This window comes from Diabrotica virgifera, chromosome 1, assembly GCF_917563875.1.
Source record: "Diabrotica virgifera virgifera chromosome 1, PGI_DIABVI_V3a".
Taxonomy (NCBI): Eukaryota; Metazoa; Arthropoda; class Insecta; order Coleoptera; family Chrysomelidae; genus Diabrotica; species Diabrotica virgifera.
The window spans coordinates 242,752,842-242,769,890 of NC_065443.1; the positions used below are offsets into that span (position 1 = coordinate 242,752,842).

A 17,049-nucleotide genomic window follows, 5' to 3' on the forward strand; every position below is an offset into this window, starting at 1 on the left:
TTCATTTATTTTAAGATCGATTTACTATATTCTATTTTGATAGTGTTATTCATAGTGGTCACTAGATACTATAGATTCTTTTATCTAAGTCATATTTATGTTCAGAAAGCCCAAGAAGACAAGAGTAATCCGCTTGCATCAATTTAGTACCGAAAAGTCCCGAAACCCTAGAAGATGACGTGCCTTAGGCACCAGGTACCCCAGTGTCTGTTCTGATGGCGTATTTGTGTTCAGAAGCCCAAAAAACCCATGAGTAATACCCATGCATCAATTTAATGCCGAAACCTGTTGAAACTGCAGAAGAAGACATGCCTTAGGCACCAGGTGCTCCATAGGTCGGATCTGATAACGTATTCACGTTCAGCAGCTCCAAAAACCTGTAAGTAATAAGTTTAAATTAATTTAGTACCGAAAGCTATCGAATCTCCAAAGCATGACATGCCTTGGGCAACAAGTACTCCGATGTCTGTTCTGATAGGCTATTCGTGTTCAGCAACTCCAACAACCTATGAATAATCCGTTTACTTGGAAACCATGTGTTCCAGAAGTCGGTTCTGGTGGCATATTCGTGTTTAGCGACCTCAAAAACCCTCCAGTATTTCATTTGTATCAATTAAATGCCGAAAACCATCAAAATGCTAGAAGATGACGTCCGTTGCAGTGGCCCTGGCCACCACGTCCTCCGGAGGTCAATTCTGATGGCATATTCGTGTTTAGCGATCCCAAAAACCCATGATTATTCTGTTTATATCACTTTAATGCTGAAAACCTCCGAAACTCTAGAAGATGACGTCCATTGAAGGTCAAGGTCAAAGTAAAGGTCGCCATTGTATAGCCAGGAAGAAATCGTAGACTACTAGTACTTTTATTTAATCCAAACTTCTACATGTTGCCAGATAACCAGTAACTCAGGGAATTGGAATACCGGTAAATCTTATAATTTTCCGAGTTTGTGCCTCTATATCTTGAAAATCCTCCGTACGATCGAGATGTGCCCATGAGAACTTTTTATCAGGATGCTTCAAAGAATATTTTCCCAAAGTATGAACTAAATCCACTGGGACCTAATTTCCATAAGGTTTGTGCGGGATACTTTTGCGAGTTTCGAAAAAACATGATTTTTAAGGGGTTTATAGGTGTTTTGAACAACTTCTGAATTGGGCAAAACACCTATAAACTGAAATAATTTATTTACTTCAAATTATATATGTATAACCTATAGAAAAACATTAATTATATATGTTTTGAAGTGAATAAAATGGAGAAAATCTTTCAAAACTCCAAAAAACAGTTTTTTTTCGGATTTTTGAATGTAGGTACCATAAAAAACACCTGAAAAAATCAGAAATATATATATTTTTAAAATACTCAAAACTAAAAAAAAATAGACCTGCAGCCATCTTCAGAACAAGTTATAGGCTTTTTTCTAAAAACGCTTTTTCAGGATATTATGTACACTGAACCTACGATTTGATAAAAAATACGCACGTTTTGTAAAAGCTATGCGAGTGAATTTTTTGAAAATTTCGAACTGATTGCCATCGAAAAAAAAAATAATAAGAACGAAAAAATAACGTGTTGAGGTGTAGGGTAACGGGGGAGTGGTGGTGGGTTAAAATTGTACTGAATGTTATTATAAAACTATTTTCAATTGAAACTGTGGTTAGTTTCTAATAAAGATAGTAAAATAATTATTGCATAATTTTTAAATATTTTTTCTACAACCATGTTAAAAATGCAATTTTTACCACTCCATACGAGCGTTAAAAATGCAACTTTAAGGCACTAGTGCTTTAAAAAAAATTTAAGGCACTGCAGTTCGTATTGACCGTATATGAAATTTTGATGTAATGTCAAAAAAATATAAAAATGGAATGTCAGTCAAGTTCAAGTAAAAGTTTTTGTAGATATTTTCCTGTAATTACGTTTGTAGAAAAAATATTGTATGATATGCGTGTTAAAAAGTACATTTTTAAGGCACTCATGTGAATTGCAGAACTCACTGTCGCTCATTCTGCAAACTTTCACATGCGTGCCTTAAACGTGTACTTTTAACACTTATATCATAAATAACTATTATACTCAAAAGTTTCATAATTCTATTTTAAAATCATGTGCGTAAATTTGAAATGACATTTAAATAAAATTTCTTAAACTGTAAACTAAAAAACTTACATGTGGACGCATCCAGACAATAGGACTTAAAGATGGTTTTTTGTGGTGGTAAAGTGCCTTAGAACTTGCAGGAAAATCAAGATCTTCATAAAGACGACCTTGCTCCCTACATGACCGTTTAATATCGTAAAAACTTGAAGCTTTTTTTCGCCGATCAGCAGTACAACACCTGAAAAGGAGAAATGAATATCTAGTTTAGATTCGATTTAAAACTATAACCAAAAACTTTATAAGAACCTAACTTAAATACTTGTATATTGTTGTATTGTGTACTTAAAGTTGTTGTTTGGTCCCTGCCCGTTTTTCCGTTTTGTAGACCTGATTACAGATATTAAATCTCCCATAGGACCTTGATAGTGTTGCAAAGCAGATTCTTTCATTGTTGCTTTTTTAGCCAGATCGTCTTCTATTTCGTTGTTTTTTATACCAATGTGTGCTTTTATTCACCACAATATTAAATTTTTGCCCGATTTCAAATCTTCACTCTTCATTGCTATGATGTAACTGATGATATGTATAATTTTCTGCAAAATTATGTACATTATATTTCAGTTTCTTTACAACGCTGTGGCAGTCTGTAAATAACATAGTTTAGTTCTTTTAGATCCATATATATATATATTTTGTAGGTGGCTTTGACTGCTATGAGTTCAGCGATGTGAAAATTGTCATTTTATTAGGTAATCTGCTGTTTATCTTTCTACTTATTTGAGGGTACAATATAGAATATCCAACTTTTCCTTCCATTGTTGAACCTTCTGTATATACCTAATTTCTGATAACTCCCCCAGTGATTTTGTACATACTGAAGGTGGTCTATTTTAGTCAGGAAGACTGTCTCAAGAAGATTAATTAAATGGCTATTAAGTGTAAATAAATAATCTTCATAATTAAATTTTCGAGAAGAGAAATTGAAAACGTTAAAGATCGAGCCTAGAATATGAAAATTGGACAATATAATTAAGAATTACAATCATATAATTCATCATCATCATTATCTTTGCCTTATCCCTATGCGGGGTCGGCTTCTCTAATTGCATTTCTCCACACAATTCTATCGTGGTTCATATCAATATTAATCCCCTTTACCAACATGTCCTACTCCTTCCAGGAAACTGCATTTCAGCTACTCTTCATATTGGATGATTAACCCTAGAACAGCACATAGTTCGTTCATCTAACGTAGACTGCACAGTGGGGTCTCGAAAACCCTATTTGTTTTTTTTTTAGTAATAAATATTATTTATTTATTTTTTCTGCGGTATGTAGTACAAAACAATAAACAACATCTTATTTTCAAAACATGTTTATTAAAAAAAATCATTTCTCATTAGATCTGATAAACGTGAAAAAACATAAACTTGTGCTTTTATTACACTTTTTTAAAAAGATGGAGATATGACCAAAAAAATTTAACAAAATTCCAGCGAAATAAAACTTGTGTTTAAACTAAAATAAAACATAAACGTTGTTACAAGATATCTATTTCTTAATCTTAGCCAGGCACTTCAACTTTGGTTCTGACACACATAACATAATTGAGCTCGATGTTCTAAACAGTAAGATGTTCTAAACAATTTTCCCAGTCTACTGGAGATATTTCCTTGCGAGGTATTGGGCTTCATTATCGTCGTCACTTTGTTCGTTACCAGTATCAGACTGATGTTCAGGAACATAATCATCGTCTTCATCTGATGAGTCTCCAAAATCATCTTCGATGGTCTCAGGTTCATCTTCATTCGCCCACAGGTTTTCAGCTTCCCACTCTAATTCTTTTGTTGTCAGTGGACGCTAATATTTTCTTTTAGAACCTGCCCTACTAGCAAATAACAAAAAATCACCTTAAAATTTTAACACCCTTTAACTGCACACTGGGGTCCGAAGTATCCACAGCTCCACTAAAAGCGCCACAGCAAACTACACAACAAACTTAAGGGGTGCAGCCACTGTCTCTCAACGTAGTCGGCTCTTAACTGAATTTACGTACAAGGGATCGCCAAAAGACGCAGACATGTGCAAGTTACATTGAACGATTCATGCGCCTGGGTTTTTCAGACCCCAGTGTGCAGTTCCAGGGTTAACGTCTCGACGTTGAACATGACCAAACCATCTCAACCTATGCTCTCTCATTTTGGCATCAATTGGTACCACACCTAGACTTCCCCTAATATACTCATTTTTAATTGTATCCTTTCTTGTCACTCCACTCATCCACCTAAGTATTTTCGTCTCCGCCACATGCATTCGTTGTTCCTCTTTCTTTTTCACTGCCCAACATTCAATTCCGTACATCATAGCCGGTCTTATGGCTGTTTTATAGAATTTTCCTTTCAGCTTCATTGGAACTTTTCTGTCACACAAAACACCACTCGCTTCCTTCCACTTCATCCATCCAGCCCTAATTCTACTGCATGCATCTCCATCTATTTCTCCATTACTCTGTAATACCGATCCCAGGTACTTAAAACTATTGATTATGTACAATACATTTAGGGTTAGAAAGTAGCACTTGAAGATCCGATTTGTAATCATTAAAGTGTTTTTTAGATAAGTAGATGAGTTAGTATTGGTTTGGTAATATCTAATTTTTTTAGTTACAATTCAAAGTTTTAGGTATTATTTTAAAAAATTCCTTTAAAATTATATACTACTTTAGCTTTCTTCTGGCACATTTGACTTGTTTCATTTTCACATTGTATTTTTGTCACTGGGAAATTTAATTGGATTTAATTGACTTTATGTGACTCTAACAATTTTCAAACTAAAAAAGCTGATTATGTGTGTTAGTGTGTTACTTGAATGTCCAATTAACAAAACAAATCAATTTGACCTGTATCAGGAACTTGTTAATATAGGAAGTCCAACCCCCATTTCAATACAAATAGCCCAATAAATGACCGTTTTGTAGTGTAATTTTCAGGGGCAACTCCGAATTGCATGAAAATTTGGATTTAGGTTCTACTTACCCTCCACTTCAAAGGTGAATTTGTGCCGTTGGTTGCTTTGACTTGGGGGGTGATAGTCACCCCTTCTCGGGGGGTAAAAACGCGTGTTTAAAATAAGCTTGGAAATGGATAAATTGACAGATTATAAGCAACTTTCGTTCTATAAAGCTTTTTAAATAAGTCAATACTTTTCGAGTTATTTGCGATTGAAAATGTTGATTTTTCGACAAAAAAAAAACACGTTTTCAGACCGTTTTTCGCAAATAACTGAAAAAGTAAATATTTTATCGAAAAAATTATTCTTAGCAAAAGTGTAGCACATAAAAAACGAAAAAATTGGTATATCAGTAAAGTCTATAAATTGAGTAAAAGCAAAGTTGTAGCTCATGAAAAATAAGTTCCTATTCGTCTAATTCCAAATCGAATAATTCAAGGCGAAATCACTGAAAAATTACGCACTTTTCGGGAAAAACATTTTTAAAATATCGAAGAAAAGCTTTATACTTGTTTTTACAAAAGTATCTAGCATTAAAAATAAACGAGTTACACTGAAAAAAAAGTTGGTCCCTTTTTTTGGTAAAAAAAAATCGTGAAAACCTCCCTCTATTTAGCACACTAAATAAAATTAATCGTTGCCGCTTTACCATTTATTTTAACTGTTTGTGTATTGTTTATATGATATGTAAGTTTTATTGGTTTGAAGTGCTTATTTTTAAAAAAAATTTGATTTTATAGTACAAAAAAATTTCTAAAAATTTTTGAAAAATTTCCTTTTTCAAATTAACTTATAAAGTATTAGTGATAAGAAAAATCTTAAAGAGTAAAAAAATATACGTTTTGCCATTATAAATATGCTAGTTTCATTTTGTTTTTGCGTAAGACAAAAATTGGTTAAGATATGGCTGTTCAAAATTTGCATACATTCGTGATTAGTGGCCCGTTCAAGCTTTTTCAACTATCACCCTTTCAAAAATAGGCACTTTACACCGGTGAGACTGACAGGTCATATTAAAAATAGATTATTAAGTAAATTGTTTTTAAAGCGGCAGCGATTAATTTCATTTGGGGAACTAAAGACGGGGAGATTTTCATGATTTTTTTCCAAAAAAAGAGGGCCAACTTTATTTCGAGCGTAACTCGCTTATTTTTAATGCTAGAAACTCTTATAAACAATTAAAATAAAGCTTTTTATAAACACTTTAAAAAAGTTTAAATGGGTTTTTCTCGAAAGGTGCTTAATTTTTCGGTGATTTCACCTGAAATATTCGATTTGGAATTAGACGAATAAAAACGAATTTTTCATGAGCTACAACTTTGTTTTTACTCGAATGATAGACTTTACTGATACACCAGTTTTTTTGGTTTTTTCTACGCTACACTTTTGCTAAGAAAATTTTTTTCGACCAAATATTTACTTTTTGAGTTATTTGCGAAAAACCGTCAAACAACGTAGTTTCTTTGTCGAAAAATAAACATTTTCAATCGCAAATAACTCAAAAACTATTATATTACGTAAAAAACTCTACAGGACAAAAGTTGCTTAAAATCAGTCAATTTATCCATTTCAGGTCTTATCTCGAACGTATGTTTTTTCACCCACAAGAAGGGGAAACTCTCACCCCCCAAGTAAAAGCAACCGACGGCACAATTTCAACTTTGAAGTGGAGAGTAAGTAGAACCTAAATCTAAATTTTCATGCAATTCGGAGTTGCCTCTGAAAATTACACGGTATCGCCGTATTTCCTGTTCATTTACTGGGCTAAAAATCTCCTACATAATATTAATGACAAACCTTAAGAAAGATCAATCAATTTTTAACAATATTTCAAATTAAAATATAAAATAGTTTTTTGAAAATCATATCACAATGAATTTAAAGAAAGGAATATGGAAAAATCCAGACCCTTTGAAAAGAGCATTCCCTTCCAATTACAGTCAAATACGTGGGTGGCCAAGTACCTAAGAGGTGGAGGCCATAAAACTAAAAGAAGAAGAAGAAAGCTGATTATGTCACTCATAAGTCACAGATAATTTGTCAATCACATCTATTTATCAAATTTTTGTATTTGTTTTCAAAATGGTTTTACCTATATTGTATCCATGTATTGCCTGTTCAGTATTCTTTATAATTGTAACACTGTTTGATAGATATCTGGCACAATTTCACAGTTATAACAAACACGGATTCAAAAACGATTTAACATGTACGTAGGTACTTTCAGTAATAAGAATATTTTTGTTAAAAAATTAACAGGTTTGCTGATTTGGAAGCCCATGTTCCGATTGAGAAATGCACATTTAAGTAAATATGTAATTGATCCATTTTAAGACAATAATAAAATAACTGTTACAGATATATCAACTGAAATTTTATTTGACATTTTCTGTTGATTTAAACCACGTGAGTGACCAATAGTTAAATCAGTGAATACTCTAGTTAGCTCATAAATAACTAGTACGCTAGGCTGATTTATGTTAGGACGGGTCGTGTACGAAACGGCTGTCTTGCGGGGCACGTGATATAAAGGTCATTGGGTAGTTTATAGTACAAAGAGCGGGCCGACGGAGACTGGCCCGTCGACCAGCCGTGCTCGCCTCGTCGCGTCGGTGACTATTCTTTTCCCGTATCCTTCCCGTGCCCTCTCCGTTTCCTCCCAACATGGAACTAAAATAGTAAAATACTTGTCAGCATGCTATTCACGGGAAACTAGTGTATTTCAATTGATTTGACCCGTCCGGCTTGCGTATTTCCGTTTACGTGTTCATTTCGACACAGTGCGGTTTTGAAATCGACACCGAAACGGTAATACATATTTAGTCCCAAAAAGGTGTTGATTTGAAAGAGCCAACCTCCGAAATGTGCACGGGTTTGTACCGAAACATGTGTCATTGGAATGCTACAAACAAGTGCATAGAATTAGGTATATTCGTTGCAAGTGCTGTTTATCAGCTTGGCTTTGAGGGTTGGGTTGTTGTGTATTTAAATTAATTTAAACGTGATGGAGCAGTTTAAAAGTGTTTTTACTAACATCTCGCAAGATTTTGAAATTCTGTTGTTTGAACAAAACTCATTTAAAGAAAACAGTAACTATAAATCCAAAATTCACTGTTCGTTATCTTATACCAGTAACTACGATGACATTTGTACTTATATTATTAACAAATTTTCTGCAGAAACCAAAACAAATTGGATAATGAAGAGGCGCTATCCTACATAAATATACGATTTGAGTTTCGCACGCTAGCAGAAAGAACAAGTCAAAAAACAGAATAAAAGGAGCAACTAGAATCTTCAATTGTAAGGCAAATATAAGTATAATCTATTAAATTTTTGAAAGCAACAAGCTGTGCTTTAAAGACCTCACCATTATTAAAAAGAGGTTTAAATGTTGTGATAGACATTAATTTCACTCATTTACATAGAGAAATGTGGCTCAGTCTTTAAGTTTACTGCGTTGCTGTGACGAGACAAAACAGTTATTTATATCATATTTTGAGGCTGGCATGACAGCTGCAGCAGCAAAATCATATCATCAATTCAGTAGTATCGAAAATTGTGAGGAAATGTTTATGTGATGTTAGCTAATGCTCAAAAAAATCCTCTTGATCGTCAAGTAAGTTATTTGTATTAACAATGGCGATATTGTATAAAAAATTACGGTAGCAGAGACAGTATGGATATATTAGAAATTTTAAAAATAAAACAGATAGAACTTCTCGCACTCAACATTAGATTGTTAAGGAAGATCCTATTATTTGTGTTTTGGTTACTCCAAAAATGCAAAGAGTTTGCTTAGCTGGGTTAGGTGATGAAATGGGATTCATTGATACAAATGGATTCATGTGATCAAACTAACACGTGCGTAACTTTAATATTCACGGCTACTAAGGTTGGTGCATTACCTAGAGCTGTAATTTTATATACAAGTCAGTCACAACATAATAAAATTATACTGTTGCTTTTCAAACAGCTGAACAATAATTTTTCAGCTGAAACTAAAATATGTTTTTAATAGAATGCTAAAGTTTTATTGTGCATTACTAAAAAATGTATACGTATCATAATAGTTTACAGGATATTTTGGTACTACTTTGAGTTTTTTGAAAATTTATAAAGAAAAATAGAAGGAAACTTTGGCAACAAAATTGTTTTGTTTCGACAGATCCAACGAATGATATTTGTTATTCTGCAGATAGGAGCCATTTTTGATAACCAGTTCAAATAAAATAAAATAACGTTACAATCAATCTAACACGTATTTGTAATAATTTTACGCGCGAAGTTCATTTACAAACCAGTGCGCACTTCAAAACTACCCTGTCTTGAAATGAACACGGAAACGTAAATACGCGTCCGGCTTATCGGTGTGTTTATTATATTATAGTTAGCAAGTTTCTGAAACTGTTTCTTGTGGTATTCATAGGCGCCCATACACACGGGCAGGGGGGGCCGTGGCCCCCCTAGCTTTTCGAGAAAGAACAAAAATTAAATTTATATTACATAAACGTATTTTTGTCACAAAATTATTGGATAGTTTTGAGAGATAAATTGGAAACAACATGTATTAATAAAAAAATTCACATATTGGGTAATTAATAGTTTAACAGAAAATCTGTGTCTGCGACAGCGGTCTATATGGAATGTGCATAATACACATTTCGCACAGTCACGGTATGCTATTAACGAAAACATTGAAAGAGATTAGAAACGTGGGAACCTAATATACATATACTGTAATCGACACCCAAAATTACAAATTAAATGAATCATTTATAATACTGCAAAGAAATTCATATCAGCAAGAAATCCGATCTCTGACCGATAATCACTAATGAGCCATTTGTCTTTGAGAACTGGCACTATAAAGATAAAGTGCAAAATCTGTGAAGTGATTATATTTGTTTTCTTCATTAAGTTTTGTGTACACGGAATAGAACCATCTTCATAAGCAGAAATAAATTCATATTGAAAAATAATTTTTAAAATTTATTGAACATAGGTAGTTAGTCAAATTTTAGTTTGCAATAGTATTTTTTTAGTAAGTAAATTATTTTTAAATTGTACATTATGATGAACAGAACAATTTAATTTAAATAAAAAACAGGTGACCTTTCATGACGAATGAGTGTTATATACAGGGTGTCCCAAAAGTAGCGGGAAGGTCGAATAATTCGCGAAATGAACATCGGATCGAAAAACTGAAAAATATGTGTTAAATATTTCTCAAAAATCTATGCGATGACACTAAACAAGTCCACCACTTCAACCCCTGGGTGTGGAGCGGGGGTAACTTTAAAATCTTAAACGGAACCCCTAATTTTTATTGCAGATTTGGATTTTCCTTGTAAAAATAAGCAAATTGTATTCGAGCCATTTTGCGAATTGTGGATAGATAGCGCTATAATCGGAAAAAACGTTATATCGTGATACCATAGCAAAATTATAGAAACGGTCTAATATCTCGAGAAATATACTTCCAAATGAAAAACAAAAAACACGTGTTTAATATTTTTCAAAAATCTATAGAATGACACCAAAAAGGATTTTTCATTCCACACTCTGGAGGTGGGGTGAGAATTAACTTTAAAATCTTAAATAGGAATCCCCGTTTTTTATTGCAGATTGAGTTTCCTCCTCAAAAAATAAGTAACATTTATTCGAAACTTTTTTTAGAATTGTTGACGGATGGCGCTATAATCGGAAAATGCTATTTGTTTGCGTCATCTATCAACGATTCTAAAAATGTTTGGAATATATGTGACTTATTTTTCATAAGGAAGGATTCTAAATCTGCAAAAATAAAGGGGGCTTCTTTTTAAGATTTTAAAGTACAAACTTGGTTCGACACATACTCATGGTTAGTCTACTCGCCAAAGTTGAAGGCAGGGCTTTGCAAGATTGTATTCCTTTCAAACGGGTTTTAAAGAGAGGCGCAACTTTTGTGGTACCCACGACATTCCCATTTAAAAACTTGGTCTAGTATTTAAATGTATGAATAATTTCTCAAACAGGGTTCAAACTAGCTTTTTTAGGTAGTTTAAACTACAGTAGACTCCCTCTATAACGAGAACTGAAATGGTGGACTAATTATCTCGTTATAAGCGGATCTCGTGATATCAATCAACAATAATATTAAAATGTTTTGATGCCTCTTACGTAGTTTATTAGGTGTCGATGGTCAACCTGAACAGTGAACAATGAGACTTCGCCGTCATAAATTGTAAATTTCCTATAATATTTAATATCGGTCGATAGACAGGCAGAAGTTTATGGTGGCTGAGTTTATTACAGCACTAGCCTCGATAATAAGAGAGATGTTGTGCATTTCTATGTACAGGCAGTTGGGGCATTTATTTATTTATGACCATTACAACGCTAAAAACAGGTAAAGACACGTATTCTTCGATTTCAATTTTCCTCGTTTTAACCAAATATGCCTCGTTATAGAGCGTTATAGTTCAATAGGAATTTCATGGGACACCTAGTGTACCTCGTTATAAGCGAAACCTCGTTATATCCGTGTTCGTTATAGAGAGAGTCTACTGTATATATTGTCATCCGAAATATACAAAATGTAATGTGCCCTCCCCCCTAAAAATTTTTATATGGGCGCCCTTGGTGGTATTTACTGTTTATTTTAGTATTATATTTATATGGGATTTAGCCACAATTATTGGTGTAATGGCAATTATATTTTTAATTAACTAATGTTTTGACGTTTCGATTTAGATTTTCTTTATTCCTGTCTTTGAGAACGATTTCTGGAGTGGAAATCGAAATGTCAAAAGATTAGTTAATTAAAAATAGAATCTTAATCAGGCTACTAATAAATATATTCATAAATTTCAAAAGCGCTTCTGACAGAATCAATGGGACGAAAATGATGGAGGAGCTAGTGAGTCTTGGAATTCCAGAAAAATTAAGACATATACTTATGCTAAAATTGAACATAAAGAACACCACACCAAAAGTTCCAACGGAACAATTTCAAAGGAGATCAATGTAAACAAAGGTATGAAACAAGGTGACCCTATCTCACCGCCACTATTTAACCTGACATTGGAAGTAATAATAAGGACGACAAAATTTGCAAACAAAAACATTATATTACAGATCAACTTCAACTAGTAGCATATGCAGATGATCTAGTTATCTTAGCGAAGACGAGGATGACTCTTATAAAAGCAGTTGAAAAATTAGATAAGGAAATGAAGAGAATAGGGATAGAGATATACCACCACAAAAGAAAATACATGGCGATAGGGAAGGACGACACAACTCAGAAATATCTAATAACACAGAACCATAAATTTGAAACTGTATCCAACTTTAGTTACTTAGGAGTGACTATTTGGAAAACTGGAAAAGAGAAAACAGATAAAAGAATCCTAAAGGCATAAAAATATATGAATGGAATGAACATAAATCTGCTAAGAAGCAAGACTATAAGTAAGAGAACAAAAATGAACCTATATAAGAACTCAATAAAACCTGTTGTTACATATGACATGGAAACAACGATGATTAACAAGAAAGAGTAAGATAGCTTTCTGAAATTTGAAAGAAAAATAATGAGAACAATACTGGGCCACAATATAATGAGAGTGAGAAATAAGAATGAAAACAATTGACGGTATTGAAGAAGGGTTCAAGAGAGAAAGTATAGTCAGATACATAAAATCTCTTCCCTTAGAATGAATGGGACATATAGGTACATTGACGCCCACAATCAGATATGTGATCAGCAAGCAAGCAATGAGCAAGCTATAAATGACAGAGGAGTAATCCACCTCCCTCAAGAATATGATTTTAAACGCCATTGCCTTAGGTATAATCCCTAGTGATCGTAAAGGTCAGTGGCGGCCGGTCAGGTTCGGCAGTGCCGACCCACACATTTATAGATATAGATTTTTTTAATATTTGTATCTGTGAAGTAAAAAAATCTGTCAGATAATACAGACTAAATTTTATTCATGGTTTTTAAAAGGATTTGATTAATCCGAGCGTTAAGCGATCCCTGCGCATAACAGACTTCTCAAAAAATGATCTGACTTTTCGGCTAGCCGTACCCAACTCATCCATACGATTTACACGTAAAACTCAACGAAATAACAAGTCGATGAGCAAGCGAACATACATTCTCTCCGTAGGCATAAGCGGCAGGTACGGCACATTTTAAGTCTGCCGGTCGGTGTTTCATTTAGAATCATCGGCAGAAATTGTCAAAAATAATCACGCCGTTTTACGTCGTTTAATTGATATTGTAATTTTTTTAAGTTGTCAGGAATTATCATTTAGTGGACATGATGGATCGAAGCATTTGTTAAAAATCAAAGTAATTATAGAGAATTAATAAAATTGTTTTAGAAATATTTACTTTCTGATTCGAAGTGTATTCGTAATACAGAATGAACTAATATACATAATAAAATAGTTACATTTTGAATAGGTAACGTTATTGAATCTGAGATTTAGAAAACCATTTGCTTTTCGTTGGAAGTAGACGAAACTTCTGATTATCATGTCATCCACAATTATCAATTATTGTTGTTCGGTACGCGTTACGTGGTAATATTTATGATAGGTTTTTAGGTTTTAGAGACGTGAGTAAAAGCAATAAGGCAGAATAGATTTTTGGTGTTTTAAAGAACAGATTAAAATTTTTTGATATCAAAAATAAATTGGTAGGGCAAACTGGGGCACCCGTGTTGAGCTGCCCCCCCCCCACTTGCAAAAATTAAAAAACAAATAGCCCTGATTTATGAGCTATTTATGAGCTCTCATATTCCGCAAACTAAAAATTTTGAGCTCGTTCCACTGAGCAGGAATTTAATACCCTAGTGGGGGGGGGGGCTGAGTCAGCCCCCCCCACTACTTAAAAATAGGAATATTGAATCGGTTTTTGCGGCAGAATTACGAGCTATTTATGAGCTCTTGAAATTATATAGTTTCGATTTTTGAGCTCATCCCCTTCACCCCCAAACAACCCTTTAATTGATTTAACTTAAGAGAAAGATGCTGAGAAAACTTAAAATATATCGTATTGCGGATATAATTCATATAGCTTATATACTCTAAGAATAAACTATTAAATCAAGAGCATTTCGATTATTGAGCTACAACCCCTTCGCAAGAAAACCACCCTATCTTCCCGGCTTAAGAGAAAGTTGTACTTAAAATGCATTAAACTAATTATTTGGCGACTACATATCATTTATTAATTTATAAGCTTCCAAATTACGCGCATTTAGATCAGTAAATTGCAATTTATTTTGTATAGTGCAGTCACTGAAGGTAAAAATCAACGATTACCTTTAATTTCGGTGAACCTTCATCGATTTTCACGAAAATTGGTCAGTAGTTAGAGGATACGTCAAGAAACAAAGGTGACATGGTACCACCTTGCGCCTTTACCCTGAGGGTGGATACCGCCCCTTCTCGGGGGTGAAAATTATTTTATAAAAAATAAATGCACAAATCAATAAAAGAACAAACTAAAAGCAAAATTTATTATATAAAGTTAATAAAATAAGTCAATACTTTTTAAGTTATTAAAGATCAAAAATTTTAATTATTTATGAAAAAAATGCATGTTTTGAAAAGGTTTTTTGTAAATCACTAAAAAACTTTAAGTTTTTACAAAACAGTTAATAGTAGTTTAATTCGTATAGCTTATATTCTAAGAATAAACTCTTAAATCACGCGTCTTTCGATTATAGAGCTACAACCCCTTCGCAAGAAAACGACCCCATATTCCCGGCTTAAGAGAGAGTTGTTCTTAAAATAATTTAAATTAATTATTTGGCGACTACATATCGTTTAATAATTTATGAGCTTGCAGAATATACGCATCTCAATTATTGAATTGCCATTTTCTTTCTATAGTGCAGTCACTGAAGGTAAAAATCAACTATTACCTTCGATTTCGGTAAATCTCCATTTATTTTCACGGATGGACAATAACAACTTGGGGTTTTAGCCTGGGGTAAATGTCACCCCTTCTCGGGAATGAAAATTACTTTATTAAAAATAACCCCACAAATCGAGAGAGGGACAAATTGTAAGCAAAATTTGTTATATAATGTGATTAAAATAAATCAATAATCAACTTTTTGAGTTATTAAAGATCAAATATTTTAATTTTTGGAAAGAAAATGCATGCTTTAGAGCGATTTTTCATAAATGACTCAAAAACTGTAAGTTTTTACAAAAAAGTTTTCATCACTAAAATTGAAGCTAATAAAAAATATAATAAATTTCTTACTTGAAAAACCCTTTAATGTTAATTTAAAGTAAGTTATTGGTAATTAAATATATATTTTTTTCCGCGACTGTTTAAATCTAAGGGTTTAAGCTTAAATAACGGGAAAGAGATGCATTTTATAACACTTAGGTACTAAATACTTGTTAAAGTACTTAGAAATACCTATGAAAAATAAGATCCAGAAAAAGTTGATAGTATCAAAATCCGCTCACCAATTTTCGTGAAAATAAATGGAGATTTACCGAAATCGAAGGTCATAGTTGATTTTTACCTTCAGTGACTGCACTATAGAAAGAAAATGGCAATTCAGTAATTGAGATGCGTATATTTTGCGAGCTCATAAATTATTAAACAATATATAGTCGACAAATAATTAATTTAAATTAGTTTAAGTACAACCCTCTCTTAAGCCGGGAATATGGGATGGTTTTCTTGCGAAGGGGTTGTAGTTCAATAATCGAAAGGCGCGTGATTTTAGAGTTTATTCTTAGAATATAAGCTATACGAATTAAACAACTATTAACTTTTTTGTAAAAACTTACAGTTTTTCAGTGATTTACAAAAAACCTCTTCAAAACATGCATTTTTTTCACAAATAATTAAAATCTTTGATCTTTAATAACTTAAAAAGTATTGACTTATTTTATTAACTTTATATAATAAATTTTGCTTTTAATTTGTTCTTTTATTGATTTGTGCAGTTATTTTTTATAAAATAATTTTCACCACCGAGAAGGGGCGGTATCCACCCTCAGGGTAAAGGCGCAAGGTGGTACCACGTCACCTTTGTTTCTTGACGTATCCTCTAACCACTGACCAATTTTCGTGAAAATCGATGAAGGTTCACCGAAATTGAAGGTAATCGTTGATTTTTACCTTCAGTGACTGCACTATACAAAATAAATTGCAATTTACTGATCTAAATGCGCGTAATGTGGAAGCTTATAAATTATTAAATGATATGTAGTCGCCAAATAATTAGTTTAACGCATTTTAAGTACAACTTTCTCTTAAGCCGGGAAGATAGGGTGGTTTTCTGGCGAAGGGGTTGTAGCTCAATAATCGAAATGCTCTTGATTTAATAGTTTATTCTTAGAGTATATAAGCTATAGGAATTATATTCGCATTACGATATATTTTAAGTTTTCTCAGCATCTTTCTCTTAAGTTAAATCAATTAAAGGGTTGTTTGGGGGTGAAGGGGATGAGCTCAAAAATCGAAACTATATAATTTCAAGAGCTCATAAATAGCTCGTAATTCTGCCGCAAAAACCGATTCAATATTCCTATTTTTAAGTAGTGGGGGGGGGGGCTGACTCAGCTGACTCAGTAGGGTAATAAATTCCTGCTCAGTGGAACGAGCTCAAAATTTTTAGTTTGCGGAATATGAGAGCTCATAAATAGCTCATAAATCAGGGCTATTTGTTTTTTAATTTTTGCAAGTGGGGGGGGGGCAGCTCAACACGGGTAACTGGGGCAATCTTATGACGGCGTTGCTGTGATGTGTGGTGAATTGAATGGTCTTCAGGCAAAAGTTAAAACTATTGCATCACAAGCTTTATTTACTCACTATTATGCGCATAAAATGAATTTAGTTTTGCATGATACCATCGTCTTTTCTTGCCAGTTTAGCTCACCTAAACGGATTACTGCTTTAGAACAAAT

The 17,049-nt window shown here is 33.1% G+C and overlaps 1 protein-coding gene across 3 annotated transcripts in view; it reads right to left on the reverse strand.

The window, feature by feature from the left end:
• LOC126883081 (calpain-9-like) overlaps positions 1-17,049 on the reverse strand; it is a 425,026-nt gene that overhangs the window by 283,902 nt on the left and 124,075 nt on the right. For all 3 annotated transcript variants that reach the window (XM_050648317.1, XM_050648311.1, XM_050648316.1), the window contains one exon: positions 2,176-2,344. In XM_050648317.1, the coding sequence (XP_050504274.1) occupies positions 2,176-2,344 (169 nt within the window). The remainder of the gene's footprint in view (positions 1-2,175; positions 2,345-17,049) is intronic.